This window comes from Calonectris borealis, chromosome 14 (genome assembly GCF_964195595.1).
Source record: "Calonectris borealis chromosome 14, bCalBor7.hap1.2, whole genome shotgun sequence".
NCBI classification, from domain to species: Eukaryota; Metazoa; Chordata; class Aves; order Procellariiformes; family Procellariidae; genus Calonectris; species Calonectris borealis.
The window spans coordinates 19,504,247-19,520,894 of NC_134325.1; the positions used below are offsets into that span (position 1 = coordinate 19,504,247).

General features: G+C 43.1%; 1 protein-coding gene and 1 long non-coding RNA gene across 2 annotated transcripts in view; both read right to left on the reverse strand.

Annotated features, from left to right (window-relative positions):
* The window catches only part of LOC142088261 (uncharacterized), a 223,119-nt gene that overhangs the window by 132,743 nt on the left and 73,728 nt on the right, over nt 1–16,648 (reverse strand). The window lies entirely within an intron of this gene.
* Nucleotides 6,225–7,232, reverse strand: LOC142088433 (olfactory receptor 1f45-like). Its single transcript, XM_075163814.1, has one exon. The coding sequence runs from the start codon at nt 7,230–7,232 to the stop codon at nt 6,225–6,227; it is 1,008 nt and encodes a 335-aa protein (XP_075019915.1).

Sequence of the window (16,648 nt, forward strand, 5' to 3'; positions counted from 1 at the left end):
TTTTTTTTTAACCTGCTCTCATGATTTTGGGACATTCTCTTGCGATTTTCATTCATTCACAGAATTAAGGAACCACTTTAAATAAAAAATCAAGCCACTTTTAAGTAGCTCCTTACAAATGTCTGTAGGGATTTTCTTTTGTCATCCAAGCGGGGAGCCTTTAGGTGACCCCACAACCACTAACATCAAGGAAGGATAAAACTGGCTACGGCTCTTTGTCCAAATACTTGAAGGAAAAAAGAACACCCTCTTTAAGTTATATGGATTCCCAAGTAATTCAGCTGTTAAGCTCACCTATATCTGTTGCTATTTGACCTTGTTGAATGATGGCTATGGTGTTCAGGAGACTAGTAATGGATTAAAGATAAAGACGACAAAAAAACAATGCATTTGGAGGCTAAATGACTTAGCAGGTTACGGTTTTCAGGAGGTACTTAAACCAAGCCTGAAAATGGACTTAAACATCTTAGGATTATGTATACAAATGGCATTACTGAGCAAGAGATGTGAACTGGCATTTCCTTGTCGTCTTGGCACTGGCAATGCCTCGCCTGAAGTTTGGTATCTGGCGCTATGCACAATGCTTCCAAAAAGACAAGCACCATAGAGAGCAACAGCAACAATCACAGTCTAGAAAATCTTGCCGACAGGCAAAAGAATAAAGACACAAGGCTGCAAACTTCTGTGGAAGAGAAGCTGAAGGGGGAAATCCATAACAGTTCCCAAGTACATAAAGGGACCTGAAGAAAGAGAGGGAATAAATAAGTCTTTGTTGTTTGTGAAGAGAAGAAATAACAGCTAAATTGCCCAAGAAGAATTCTATTTGATAGAAATGACTATTTTTTAGGGTAGGATAATCTCTCAGGTAGATTGTAGGACAGGCTGACAATGTCCATCACTGGTAGACATGCTCCTGCAGAGGGTTGGAGGGACAGGCTGAGTGACCTCTTGCCCATCCATCCTGATTTCATAGACTCATAGAATATCTCAAGTTGGAAGGGACCCATTGAGTCCAACTCCCTGCTCCTTGCAGGACTACCTAAAACTAAACCATATGACCACGAGTGTCGTCCAGATGCTCCTTGAACTCTGACAGGCTTGGTGCCATGACCACTTCCCTGGGGAGCCTGTTCTACTGACCGACCACCCACTCAGTGAAGAACCTTTTCCCAGTGTCCAATCTGAACTTCCCCTGACGCAGCTTCATACCATTTCCTCGTGTCCTATCACTGGTCACCAGAGAGGAGATCAGCACCTCCTCCACTGCCCCCCTTGAGGAAGTTGTAGGCTGCGATGAGGTCCCCCCTCAGCCTTCTCTTCTCCAAGCTGAACAAACCAAGTGACCTCCGCTGCTCCTCGTAAGTCTTGCCCTCAAGAATTTTCACTATCTTGGTTGCCGTCCTCTGAACACACTCTAATAATTTGATGGCCTTCTTATAATGAGGCACCCAAAACTGCATACAGCACTCGAGGTGGGGCCGCACCAGCGCAGTGTAGAGTGAGACAATCACCGCCCTCAACCAGCTAGCGATGCTCTGCTTGGTGCTCCCCAGGACATGGTTGGCCCTTTTAGCTGCCAGGGCACACTGTTGACTCATATTCAACTTGCCATCAACCCAAACCCACAGATCTCTTTCCACGGGGCTAATCTCCAGCCTCTCATCATCCAATTTGTACATATGACCAGGATTACCTCCTCCCAGGTGCAGAATCCGGCATTCGCTCTTGTTAAATTCCATACAGTTGGCTCTTTTAGCTTGTGCTTTTATGTGTTTGGCTGCCCTTACGTGCAGTCCCCATCTGAGCTTGGAAAGGTTGATTACTCTCTTCCAGTGTGCTGTCAGTCCCTGCTGGTACATTCAATTAAGTTAACAAGAGAAATAAGTATTAGAAATGGGCCCAAGTTGCAATGATTCAGATTGTGGTGTGAAATGGTGGGTTGGGACATTGGGTAGATGAGGGCTTGGGAGGTTGGTACAAATCTGTTGTGGAGAAAGAGTGCAGAAGGCACATTATACTGGGTGCATTGATGTGAACGTTTGGTAAACTCAGACTCTGGAAAGTCAGTTCACAGTTTATGTTAGTTTGAGGTATTATTCCAACACAAGAGCCATCCTGCAGGCGTAAGAGAGCATTGGGATTTATTCAGGTCCTATGAAAGCAAGGCACGCTCCAGTTTGCCCAGCTTTGTTTCTGTCATCTTGAAGATCTATAATGGATAATTTATGCCTTTGAAATCTGTCCCTGGTGTTCCATGAGTCTCCAGAGATATCGCATGCCTAGAAGAAGCAATTACCAACTACTCTGCTGTTTTGTTTTGCTTCCTTTTTTTTCTTTTTCTCTCCAGAGGAAAGTTAATTACACCCCAGCGTACTGTCATATAAGGTGACCCAAATTAAGCGCAACAAATATTGGGCAAAAAATAATCCATCTGTAATGCAAACGGAGGAAACTTTGCTCTTGAGCAAAACAAGAGGGATTTGTCTCACCTTCACGTTGATATCTAAAGTGTTCCCAGAAGCCACCTCATCCTAAAGTAGAGAGTACTAGCTAAGGAGTGGACATGTGAAGTTAAGTTAAGTTGATACCCACCTAGGGTATCAAAGCCAGAGTAATTTCTGATGTTTTCTAGCTGCATTCTCCAGGGTTGGAGCACTCTTGGACAATCAAGAGGAAGAGTTATGCATGAGCACTTCAAGAAGCCATGTAACCTGTGAGACCTTAACCCACACCAAGCTGGACTGAAATAGGCTGCTAGGTTTTACTGTTAGGAGAAAACAAAAATACATGTGCATATGTGTGCATATACAGCATAATGCACGGCATTATGTCCCAAAGAAGCCAAGCTAATAATTATTGCATCAGACAGTAAAGGAATTTGAAGTGTCAAATTTATTTTGCCACTGCTGTTTGGTTATAAAGTTAGAGGGTGTATTTCACATGAAGAATGAATTCATAACTCTAAACAAAAGAGTTGCATAAAGTGCCTCACGTGTGATGTCACATTGCAACCTCTGCAACTACAGACAGCGTCAGACAAGTCCATTGAGAATATTTGTAGGCATTTTAGTTCAAGATCTTCTTCTATTTGGAAGACAAACATAGCAGGCTAAATCTCAAATTTAAGACTTTACAGAAGTCTAAAACAGAACTAGGTTTTCTGGGTTCCTTTATGCCAGTTGAGCCCAAATTTTAGCACGCAGCTCCAGCAGGCTTGTGTGTTAGATACCACACCTTCAAGGAGGATTGCCTACATGATGGTAACATGCTGCCAATTTCTGGATATACTATACCAACTCCTGTATTTCAGCTACCGAGGTACCAGCAAAAATGGTGGTGAAGAGAAGGATGAACTGCAGGAAATAGGATCACTTCATTTCTCTTTTATGAAGCAAACAGCAAAAATGGGAAAAAGCAAAACTGTAGTAGCAAACACAGTCAGAGACTCCAGCAGTCCGGAGTACCACCTTAATGGATTTCAGGCTCACACATGCCTGATGATAAGCCCCGAGTCTAATTAACACAGCCTGGAGTCAGACAATAAACTTGTATTTCTGACCATACCACATGTGTGCCATTTTGTGATGCCACAGGAACAAATATAACCTACTGCCTTGAATCTTCTACAATTCTTCACTAGGGAAGCACCCTGTGGTTGAAAATGCTATATAAGAACACTGGGATTGTTTTTTCCCCTCAGCTCCTCTGGTGTAAGGGAAGTAAGAATGAATTCAGAGCAGGAACATAGGTCACAGCAGGTCTTTCCTCAAATCCAAAAGAAATAGACACCAGAAAGGTGCCCCAACTCCCACATCTGCAGCTAGTGCTCTGTTCTAGGATGAGAGGTCTGACAAAACATCCAAGACTGGGTTAGAAGGGCAGCGTAGGAAAGTGGAGCCTCATATTTCTCCTGCTCTGCCTATCTAGTTAGGATGCACTGAATTCAATGAAAAGTCTGAATGAAAAACATGGCCATGACAACCTCTACCCCACTGCTGCTCATGGCTAAACCCATGCAGGCTGGGGTCTTCCTCAGCTACAAAGCTACGAAAGCCTCCTTTTATGATACAACTCGTCCCTCACACATCAACACTTCTGAAGTCATCTTCGCTGAAGCGGTCTGTCCCCTCTTCCATCCAGGCATACACATAGACCACATTAATGCTGACCCATTCGGCACACATCAGCCCTCAGACGGGTACTCACGGCTGATTGCTACTCTATCCAATAGATACAATACCAAACATTCAACGAGCTAGTGAGATGTAAAAGGGAAATGCTTCCTGAGCAAGTCCGATCTCATAGTCCCAGGTTTAACAACCAGAATTACAAGAATTTAGATTTACAAGGAAACTGAACATGGCTGCTCCTTCCCCATCCCCATATAACATCTGCAGTAATTTCTGGGACCCTGCAGAGCATTTAACTGACCCCAGAAGCAGAATGGCACTCCAGCCTATACTGAGTTTTCTGTGCACATTTTTTGAAGTGCAGACTTTGTAAAGTGCACTTTGTCCAAATTGATGTATGTCTTGTGATTTGTCAGATAGCTTTGGAATAAATGGCTTTTTTTTTTTTTTTAAATGGTTTCCACTGTCATCTGCTGCTCTGCTCATACTATGTAAATAGCCCCTGTTTGGCAGTAGAGGACTTCTGATCTTTTCAGCCAGTTGGTGGAAATGAAACGTGACTCTAAGTAGTCTGTACTTTTTATGGAACAGGAACTATGGACAGGAAAGATACCTTGGTCATCCTGCATGCCATTAAAACTTGTGTTTAGAAATCCAACCTTACTGTAGGTCAGGACATTGAACTCTGTGGGAAACTCTGTAGCATTACAACCACATGGGTGGCCTTACCAACTTCTTAATGCTTGACTTTGAAATTTAAGTGGTCTTGGATGAACTTACATGCATTTTCTTTAGTTGGTGAAATATACTTATTAAAAAAAAACCACAGAAAATCCAGAATGTATTACCCTGGAGAAAAGCTCTTTGGTCATTACAGTTGACTTGGACCCATCGTCAACATGGCCGACAGCTGAGAATGTCTGAAGCTTAAATTATTTCCACTGGTTTAATATTAAGAATGTGCATTTGTTACCACTAAGATACAAGTTCCTGCAGGAAAGTCATTAGCTTATCCTTTACACCAAGACAGCAACCCCCAAAAAAGACCACTTAGAAAGACATCCTTGACATTTGGTTTTAGTAAGGAGTAGTGTGCAAACAACAAAGGCACATCAGTTATTTAACACCAGGCACAACAGATGGAATGACATGCCACAGCACTTCAACACAGCCCAAGGTCCATCTCAAGCTGTAAGAGTTTAACATCCCAGCATAGAGCCCCGTAACATACACAGATTTATAGCCACAACGCACAGAGGAGACTGCACAGCACTCCCCCTCTCTGCACATCCATTTCCACCTTTTTGTCAGCCATGCCTTCACTTTTTGCATGGAATGAAGCACTGTTCCTAGTTACGGACTCACACAGACCTAAAGCACACTCTATAAACCTTCCTTCAGTCTGCCAAGACCGAGATAAGGCAGGGCATGCCTGTGCAACGGTCACAAAGCCCATGACTGCAAAGCCTCCCTTTCCCCCCACTGGCCAATCTTAGAAAGCTATCTAATGTATAGACATCAGCATAGTTGACATCTCTAGTTTATGGGAGTTGATTTGCACCCTGGCAGACTGATTGAGATACATGGTGCAAACTATGGCCAGATTGTGCCTGGTGGCACTACAGGTGTTGCAGTTGGATTCTTGGCATGCTGGTTGAAAACATGTTCAGACTGATGACCTCAAATGATGGCAAAGGAGCCTTCCTTCCAGTCAATCTCTCACAAAGGTTGTGCTCATGTTTTCTGCAGAAGCAATGTGGTCAATAAGAGGCACCAGTCCTACAAGCTGCTTTAGTACAGAAGAACGTATACCTAAGTGTGCCTACAGTACCAATTCCCAGCATTCACCCTCTAAGATATGCACCCAACACCTCTATCTAAGGCTGAGGCTCTCATCTAAGCTTCTTCAGTTGGTAATGTTTTTCTTCACTGAGCACAGAAGTCATCTCCTCCTGTGATAATGACCTAAAGCTGTGCCATCCAGTTGGCCTTCTGGAGGTGCACACCTCTGCCTTTTAACTGTAAAGGGAGCCCAGAGAAGGAGTTTTGATTCCAGCGTCTAACTTTTAGATGGCTAAAGTTAGAGAAGATCAGTCAAACTGCAGTGCCTATCCAATTGCAATGGCTCCAGAGGACACCAGAGACTGAGAGATGTTCTTGTCTTGTTAAAGCAGTTCTTACCTGGCTGATCACTCTTCTCAGGGCACATTTAACTTCTTTGTTCCTCAGACTGTAGATTATGGGGTTTAGCAGGGGAGTGAGGATTCCATAGAGCATAGAAACTATCCTATCCTGATTAGGTGAGTAGGTGGAGGAAGGCCGTACATACGTGCAAATGGTGGTCCCGTAGAAAAGGCATACTACTGTCAAGTGAGAACCACAAGTGGAGAAAGCTTTGTGCCTGCTCTCTGAAGAGTTCATGCACAGGATAGCCATGAGGATATAGATATATGAGATCAGAGTGACCACAAAGGCGCTGCTTCCAAGGACCCCAGCAACTGTGAGAATTACCAGTTCCCTACTGTAAGTAGGTGAGCAGGAGAGGGCCAGCATAGGAGGAATATCACAGTAATATTGGTCAACTTCATTAGAATCACAAAAAAAGAGTGTAAAAATCAAAGATGTGTGCAACAGAGAATTAAAAAATCCTACTACCCAGGTGCCAATGGCTAGGTGAGCACACAGTTTCATACTCACGATATTCATGTACTGCAGCGGATGACATATTGCAACGTAACGGTCATATGCCATCACAGCCAAGAGAAAAATCTCTGTACCTACAACATCAATGAGGAAGAACAGCTGGAGCACGCAGCCCGTGAATGAAATCACCTTGTTCTCAAGCAACAAGGCCTCCAGCATCTTCGGCACAGTGATAGTGGGACATAAGATATCCAGTAAGGATAAGTTGCCAAGGAAGAAGTACATGGCGTTCTGCAAACAAGTGTCTGTGCCAATGGCAACAAGGATTGTGATGTTGCCTGCCATGGTGGCCAAATAAATGATCAAAAACAGCACAAAGAGAAGAAAACGGACTTCCGGAGCATCAGAAAGGCCTACAAGAAGAAATTCAGAAACGGTTGATAGGTTGACCCTCTGCATCTCATCTTTCGTTGCAGAAATGATTGCAGAGGTTTACCTGGAAGAAAGAAGAAGTTGTAACTTAGTCAACATTGCATCTCCCTTCTAAAGAGTGTGATTTTTTTGGTCTGTTTTGCAGTTCAAAAACATTTACAAGTTTGCATTGCCACACTCAAAATCTAAATTTTACTCACGTATACCTAATGTGAAAGGCAAAATATAGGTATTAAGCTTAACAGTGATTAATCAAAAAAGTTTAATTCTTGCAAGCCATCTTCTCAGACTGAAAAGCTGAAAGTTGGAGTCAAAGATACCTCCTCTGTGAAGGCTAGCTTGGCTGGACAGCCCCAAGCAACCTGACGAGGCTTTGAAGGTAGCTGAGCAAGGCGGGTGGAGTACAGATCTCTAGAAGTCCTTTCAGCATAAATTATTTAGTGATAATAATATCACTAAAGGGATCTAGATCACTGCTGAAGCTAAAGACCTAGCTTTTTTAAGCAAGTAATGCTATCACAGTAGAATTAAATCCCTGGTAATCAACCGGCAGGTAGTATACCCCAGATGCATTTTCTTTTTTTCAGCTTCATCCAGTGGGATATAAAAAGAGATATAATCTAGTATCCTGTTAAAGTCCTCCCTCCTTTCTATAATTTTTACCCTACGGACTTCCATAACAGTATCAGTACTTTCAGGATCTAGCTGAACTTCCCCCCCCCACACACCCTTTTCCCAATTCAAAGAAGTCTAGGAAGACTTGGTATTGAAGGATCTTTCCATTCGCATTGCTACATTGACTATAACTCAGTACACATGGTACTGATTTACATAGTAGCCCTATAGAGAGATAAAGCAAAGTTCGGCACAAGCGTCTCCTTGTTTGCAGATTAGAGCATGATGATGAGACGGTGTGAGTATTGTAACACATTCTCATTTGTAAGAGATAGAGAAGAAATTAAATAGGTGACTATGATATCCCATCTGAGACAGGCTCATCTATTGTCTCATGTTCTTACAGAAGCTTGCTTCCAGCCAGAAAGGGACCAAAGTCAGAACTTAAACTACCATAAGAAATACTTTAGTCCGCAGAAATAAAAGGCACATGGTGCTTTAAATGACAGCATCACTTGTTCTTAAAATGGGGAACTTATTCAGGTGAAATACAACAGAAACTTGACACAGAAGTACTCACTGCTACAAAGAATTAATTACTGGTAATATATAGTCATCTGTATCTCCAGGAAGCGTGACTAAACGTTTTCTTCTTTCTGCATCTGATTAGAATATCTACAAATAACACAAAAATTATTTCACTGTAGCCTCAGGAACATCAATCTATTACGGAAGTGATGGATCCGGATTTAGCAGCATAGGAATATTCATACAGACATCTGCAAGCACTGGCAAAAATGCTAGCTTGACTGCAAGGGTAAGTGCTTCCCTTCTTTAACGAGGTTTTATAAACATGTGAAGATGTATCTGGGGAGGAGCATCTCTGAAGCCTTTTTGGATGCTACCTCTATTGCATATATGAGGCTTTTTCAGAATATTGTCAAAAGGAAATGCGATAAACTATTTCTTCACTCTGAATCCTTTGATTCCTATGACTTTCATGTGTTTTAAAGGGCTGTGGTTTGGGACTTGAGTCTACTCCCAGGAAAAAGAAATAGATGGAGTCGTTCTCCCTACGTCCTTCCAGCCACCTCAAGTGCCATTCCAGGTTACTGAAGTTTTACATCTCACAAGAGTCCAGTGTTCCCATTTCTTTAAGTTAAACTGCAGCCTTAAAATTACTTGATCACAAATTGTTTTCAGACCAATTTGTCTTGCTCTGGAGCCTGAAGTCCATTGCTTACACATATTGGGTCAAAATAGATTTGGCAACAGCTACTCTGCAAAAGAGCATACCTTAGACAAGGGCAGTGGTAACAGTGTCTTTGCAGGGTAAAGAGCAGAACCTGAGTGACTGCAGTGGAGCAGTTGTACTGGTGTTGCAAGGGCAACTAGCACAGTATCATGTGCCAGTGTAAACGCCTTCTACGTTGATTTTATGGGCAATCGCCAATTCTTGTACAGGAGCAACCTTTTAATTTTGTATAGCCCCTACAGAAATGACAGAAGATAAACCACTTGTGAAATCCATGCACTACTTGAAGCAGGTATGTACCCTGGCATAAGAAAGAACAGAAGTTACCAGCACTACTTTAAAGAGCTAAAAAGTTTCCCCTCTGGTTCCAGAAAGCATCCATGCATTATGCATTCGTTTATGGGAGCACCACTTTCCATCTGATGTACAGGAATAGGAACAGACCTGTTCTTATTCCAGTATTACCTGCCCATATCTTCTGCACTGTTAACATGAATGATACTGTTTGTCAATCAAAGCCTGTTTGCTACGTTTGCAGTGTGTGACTCTTACAAAATTAAGACTTCTGCATATACGTCAGAAGATAAATTGGAGCTCTCCAAGGATTACAAAGCACAGGCCTATCCTGCCATGGGTGTGTAGACCCATGGCTGGAATAAATCCATGCGGTCCAGATCTTTCTCTGTGTACTGCGGTTAGCCCTAGGACCATCAGACATCATACTTCCCGCGAAGTTTTGCAACAAAGAATGGAGCTAATCATTTTGTAATAAACTCAGATGCCAGAAAGAGATACAATAAAGAGATCAATCTCATCCATAGCTGTGAGAAGAACTAGGACTGTGCCCTTCCATCTTCCTAAACTGGCTTCGTGCCACTGCCTGACTGGCAATTACCCATCTTTTCGTTGAACAGCCACAAGAGGGCAATACCTCATGCAAAATCTCTGCGTGGTACAAAGTATATTGCTGTACCAATAGTCAAGAGATGCTGTGCTAATACTGGCCACGAAAAGGGGCCTCCTGCTATTTGCTTTCGGTATTTTTAATCTGAGACCTTATGTCTAAAGCCCAGTGCTGATAATCCAACCTTAGTACAACATAATGCCTCACATTCTGCTAAACTATTCATTGCTAGCCACCAGCATGAGGTACACATGGTAGCTAGCTATCTCAGCAAAATGCAAACTTCTAAAAAATGGTGGTGTGGCAACATATGCAAGTATAAACACCTTCAAGGGGAGGTTCGCATCATAAGTCTTAAATGCTTTCTTCTGGGGAGGGATGCATTGGCCCCATCAAGGTAGCAGTCACCCAGGACTGTGGAGAGCGCTTTGGGCTGCTGGCTCTCAACTCTACATCTAGTGCTCCGTTGTGTATTTGCAGGGATATTCTTAGTTGGGTTATTAGAAGTAGAAACACAGGACAGTATTCGAGATATGCCTTTAGCCTAATCTAATCAGGCTTTCCATTTAACAAGGTTATTTGGGTTAGCCCAACACTACAAAGGCCTAACCCCCAGGATCATAATGCCTGTGAACTATACATGCCACTGGTATGTGCCACATGCAAACACAGTCTTTAAGCTCTCATGAAAATCATCAACAGTTACCAAAAGCTTCCTCAGCTGTGCCTGTCATGCTGTTATTTTAATCAGTTTTATTTATCATACGCTTGCCAAAGGCCTGGTGAATTTTACATAAATAAATGTTTCATGAGAATAGCCTTACTAGCCTCTGCAGACACTAGATACTGAAATATTCAGTCCACGTGCAGTAATTGCAGCAGCTCTGAGACATTGCTCAGGAAAAAAAAATTAGGCCTTACGCCCAAATGCCTGCAGACGTGACATATTGCTTGCAGAAAGGGTGTTCTGCCTCAAGGTAAAAAAAAATTCCCAGGTAGTATTCCTCATCTTGTAATACTTCAAAGCAGTCTGGAGATACTTGGATGGTGTAAATCCCTCAAATGGTGCTATCCCATGCCCCTAAGCTGCTGGTATACGTAGTACAGTGGAAACTCATTATGGATCTTATTCACCCAAATAGTCCAGTCATCCTAAATCACATGCTACAACTCAACTTGCTCATTTTGCTGTGGCCTCCACAGGAAATCCCTAGTTGAGGATGCACACTTTAAGTTACAGTTCTTGCATTATATTTTATAATAAACCAGCCATTTTCCCCCCCAAAAAAACCCAACAAAACCCCAAAACAACAAAAAAATCTCAGCAATCTATTTGCAGAATACAGACATGCACTAGCTGATGATATGCTGGATTAGAGCTATCCTGGGCCTGCCAGTCCCTGACAGTTTAAATCAAAACTTTTGGCCACATCTCTGAATTCAGACAGACAGCACAGGGACAGCTGTTCGGTTGGAGAGGGGCTTTGTCGCCCACCCCTCCTGCCATGCCAGGACCATCCCCAGCATAATACAACCAAAGTGATTTGATTTTGACCAATTGTGGGATTACCGAGTTTTGTCAACTCTCTCCAGCTAGGAACACTTATTGTGAGCCCAAACTGATTCCAGACTTGGCTGCTGAAAACGCTCCTTTTTCTCTAATGACCATTTGTGTTTCAGACACGAGGATAAGCTCAGCTGAATTAATTCTGCTGTCTTCATGCTTAACAAGGGAATAATCCCACACTGCAACTCACACTGCAAATGGGCTCCGTACTCACTGTCAGATTCCCTGACAACATCCTCTCTTCCAAAATTAAATTTGGGATTTTGTTCAAAACTTTGTCCCCTATTTGCCAGGTTCTGGCAAGAAGGAACAGCCAGAAGAGGTCTGCAGAGCAGAAGCCCTGAGACAGCTCTGGATTAGCCTTATCTTTGCCAAGAACCATTTCTGAGTTCAGTTTTTGCTGTGAAGACCAGATTCATGACTCTGCAGCGTGTCACCCCACAAAAGAGAGATATTTGAAACCAGCCCAATCCAAGCAGTTTTAAAGCTGCACCCCCCAACAGTGCAATGCAGATAGCTCTGCTTGACCCATAATCTTTAAATAAAATTAATTAGACCAGGATCTTTTCCGTTTTCTTGAGATTTAACAAAAGCATTGTAGAGATCCTGCCAATTTTTAAAGGACATTTTTTTTCCTTTGAGGCGGTCTTTCACTGTCCCCTAGATTAGGGCAATAATCAAACCTGAGTGTAAGCCCAGAGAGCTGCTAATTTCCAGGAGAGAAAGAACTTGAGATTTTAATGATGCACAGTGGAGCCAATTTACACACACTTATAAACTCACTTGCCAAGTTGCACTGTTGCAATTTGTCAGACACCAACTTTTTAACAGCATCTACTGAGACCTTATTAAAAATCATCCCAAGCTGTTTCCTGGAGAGACAAATCAATTACATTAAATTGCTTGTCTTGAGACATAGGCTCCCAAAAACCATATGGAATTTGTATTTGGCCTCCTCGTCAAAATCAGAGTGATTATTTCAAATCAATACATGCAGTGATCTGCATGGTGTTTCCTTATAGAAAAGCAAAGGAAATAGCAGGCACTTCCCCTAAAGGACATGTGGAACTTAAAAAAAGAAAGTAGGGAATTACAGTTTTATGATTACAGCTAGAACAAATAAAGAAACAGCTGAAATTCAACACTGGTTCCGATGGGGATTTTATCATCAGACAAAAGTTGCTAGTCATCTACTAATAGTTATCAGCCCGCTTTGCATAGTCTTTCCCTTTTACCTCCCCAGCTCAAAGATTTCTTCTTAATGGGATGTACCATAATGCTGAGAGAAAAAAAAAAGGCAATTGAGAAATCCCGTGTTGAACAAAAATGTTCATCACTGACACAGCCTATGAAACAGATTGCCTCATACAAAGAAAGCTTTCACAGTAAAATAATTGAAGTGTGACAGTACACATCCCACAGCAAGGTCCTTTCTAGTTTTAAGATCCATGGGTTTTGCTCTGCAGCCTCATGCCATGGAGCGTGACTGGGAGATAAGACTGAGTCTTGAATTTTCTCAGTGACCTCAGAGATCCAAACTAAAACAAAGACTGAAATACTGTCAAGAAGAAAAGTCACTCGACTTGGACATGCGCTTTTCAAAAATCCACCCACTCGCCACCCAAAGGGTCTCTCATTGTGCCCAGCGTGTTAATCCTGCCCACTTTGGTCTCTCTTTGCCACCTCTTCTGGGGTGTTAGAGCAGACAGGGTGCCTTGGGCAGCAGATTACCAATGGCAGCAAAATGGCCATGACCCCAACATGGCAGGATCCTAGTAAATGCAGTGGGTGGCAGACGAAGGTGGTTACTGAAGAAGTGGGGAAGGTACAGAAGAGGCTCCTCCCAAAACTGGCAATCCTGTCTCTTTTTTTCCTGTCTCCTTGGTAGTAAGCAGTAAGTTCCAGCTCTTCAGGGCTGTCTTTTAACACAAGTTACAGAATTACTAAATCATTAAATCATTGAGGTTGGAAGGGACCTTTTGAGATCATCCACTTCAACACCTCTGCTCAAGCAGGATCAGCTAGAGCAGGCTGTTGAGGACTGTGTCCAGCCAGAGCTTGAATATCTTCAAGGATGGAGACTCCACAGCCTCTCTGGGCAACCTCTTCCAGTATTTGACCACCCTCAAGTTGCTCCTGCACAACACTCTCCTTTCAGGGTTGGCAGCCAAAGGTAATTGCTGAGAAGCCTGTCAGCCAACACCTCCAGCTCTGCCAGTGCAGCTCATATCTCAAACCCTGCCCCACAAGTACCCCATAGTTCAATCAAGGCTCCCAAATCCTCATTTCCTCTGCCATTTTCCCTGCTGTATCAATGACCAAGAGCATCTCCATCCCATCTCCACGTATGTACCAACGCACAGACCAAATGAATGCTGCTAATTAGATACTTGGAAATGCAGCATTCAGTCCCCTGTTCCAAAAAGACCTTTGGCACCCCAGACCAACAACAGACCACGCAGAGACATCAGTGAACCCCACCAGTGAACATCAGCTCCGGCCTCATTATATTGCAATGTCTTTTTTCAGACTGAAAAAACCCTCAGGGCCAAGGATAACCTGACTGTTTCTGCGAGGCCAGCTCCAGAGCCTGGAGGTGAGGGAGCCTACACGTCTGGGTGGCTGAACTGGCTGCAGCCAACACTGGTGCAGCCTGTGGAGTACGTGCCAAGATGGGGCTGAATGGGCAGAGCGCGGGACTCAGTTGAGGAAGACTTTGGGCCGTTTGGGGAAGAAAGCGAACCATGGTGATGGGGTGGGTTTGGCTGTGTGGGAGGATCCTGGCTTGGGATGGAGGACAGGGAGAGGAAGGCAAAAGGGGAGTAAAAGGAGACATGACGACACAGGGGGAGAGAAGGCATGAGTCTAATTGAAGCAAGTGCCCGAAGCAAGAGCGAGAAGTGCAGTTGAGGGCAGGATGTAGTCAAGCAGCTGGAGAACTGGCCTGGCCTCTGCAGGCAGTGGTGCAGACTGTGAGTGCTGGCAATGGCAGAAAGCGCGACCCGGGGCTAAGGTATACCTCATTTCAGGCAACAACAGACAGCGAGGTGATCAGAAATTACCAAGATAAACTCATCTACATGTTCTTGGTTTGCACAGAGGGTTCATTCTGCTCCTAGACTCACCGCCATTGCAATCCTGTGACTTCTCTCCAAAGTCCAGTTGAGTCACTTCAGTTTTACAGCACAGCCGCCTCTGCTGTTTCAGTCTGCCCTCACCCCCACGCAGATATGGGGACATCTCTCCCATAAGCTGTTCCTGGGAGAGAATTACATCCCCAATTATTTTCAGTTGATAAATATTGCGTGCTTAAAGAATGGCATGGCAGACATAAATGCAGAATTAGATCAACCACTTGAATTTCACTTTTTTTCCCCTTTTGCATTTGCCATGGTTCTTCCTCTTTTAAAAAACATTCCTGGATTTACTACTTCTACTGTAGCATCCAGTGGCAAGCTAGACTAGCACTGAGAAATGATTTATAGCGAATATGCCAAGTTTTTGTGTCTTTGAGGAAGCCAATGAGCACTTTGTAGGCCAATTTCACTGTGAGGATACAGGTAATAGGGACTGACATTATACGGCAGAAGAGCTTAAAACTAATTAGATATCCCATAAATATCTAAAGATGGATTTGTGAATAGGTTCATGAATAACAGTAAGTAACAGAAACAGTGAAGATGGCTGGTTACATCCCTTCTGCCTCTCCGAGCAGAAGGACTCGGTCTCCCATCCCAGTCTCCCCTGATCCTGCTGCCCAGTCTGTTTCCTTACATTCACCTAGAAAAACACACAGGGCCAGTCAGCCCAATTCAAAATCTACTGGTCCTGAAGCAACAGTTCTACCTTAACACAAGCTGCTAAAACCCACAGGCTTCTTGAAAGACTGAACGATGATAGGAGCAATCTGGTTTTTTAGTTACATAAACCCATTGCAAATGGGAAAGTAGGTCCCTGAGCTGACAAAAGAGCCTCTGCCAGTTTGCGCTAGCTGTATGCAAGCAGCTGCATTCCTAGGGTACAGAGGCCCCCCCAGGCTTCCAGATACTTGGCCAAGGGCCGTCACTGGGACAGTGCTCACTTACACTCTGACTGTAACCCTCTGCTAGCAGAAACACTGACCTTTTTCTGGAGAGAGCGCCTGGCCACCTCAGACATAAACTTATTCCAGGAGCTTGTATCAGCTTTAACCTGCTGATGCCTCTGATTTATACCTGCTGAACAAATGAAGCAAAATAAATTAACATCAGCTGAATAACTGGGCCACAGGCTCTGATTAGACTTGCATTGATTTACAACAGCTGAAGACTTTTCCACCTGCTTCCCATAGCTGTGCTTACACTGTTTTGAGGATTTGGTTTATAGGCTTCAGCAGTGCAAAAGTTATTTTTACCACAAATGTTTTTATCCAGTATCTTCAGCGGAGGTGTTAATACTCTACAACACAAGAAGTTCTGGAAAATTTACTGTAACAGAGAACTATTTTATTAGAGGTGGTGGTGATTCACCAGAGCTGGGAAATGTCCGTGGAACATAGCATATTCACCCCAACACTGGGTGACCAGCTCTGTGTGTTATGGGGTGATTTCCTCTAACCTCCTTGGCTACATGGTCTTTGCAGGAGCTACGCTCACTCATATCAGCTGGAGATCTGGTTGTCTGTCCTCGGTTTAGAGACAGCATTTTGCACCAGGTGAGACATTTCTCCCAATGACTTAAGTGATCCTGATCTATGAATATTTTAAACTATTTTTACTTCTTTTAAGCCAGCTGCCTAGCTAGTCAGCTGGCATAGTTTGACTTTAATCCATTATTACATTTGAGATCAAGTAGTTTCAAAATGCCAGATAAGTTTGGGGAGTTGGTATCTTCTAACATTGAAGCATTTGCCTCAGTAAGATAAAACATGGTTCATGCCTATTTTCCTGCCTAGTTTTATCTAATTTAAAATAGAATGTTATTATATATTATATGATTGTGTATGATTTCTACAATATACATTCTGAAATGCCTAATAGAAACTTTTCTTTACTGAAATGATTCAAAATTATCAAAATTATACATTTTTATTTTTCTCAATTGAAATTTCCCCTAATTGACCT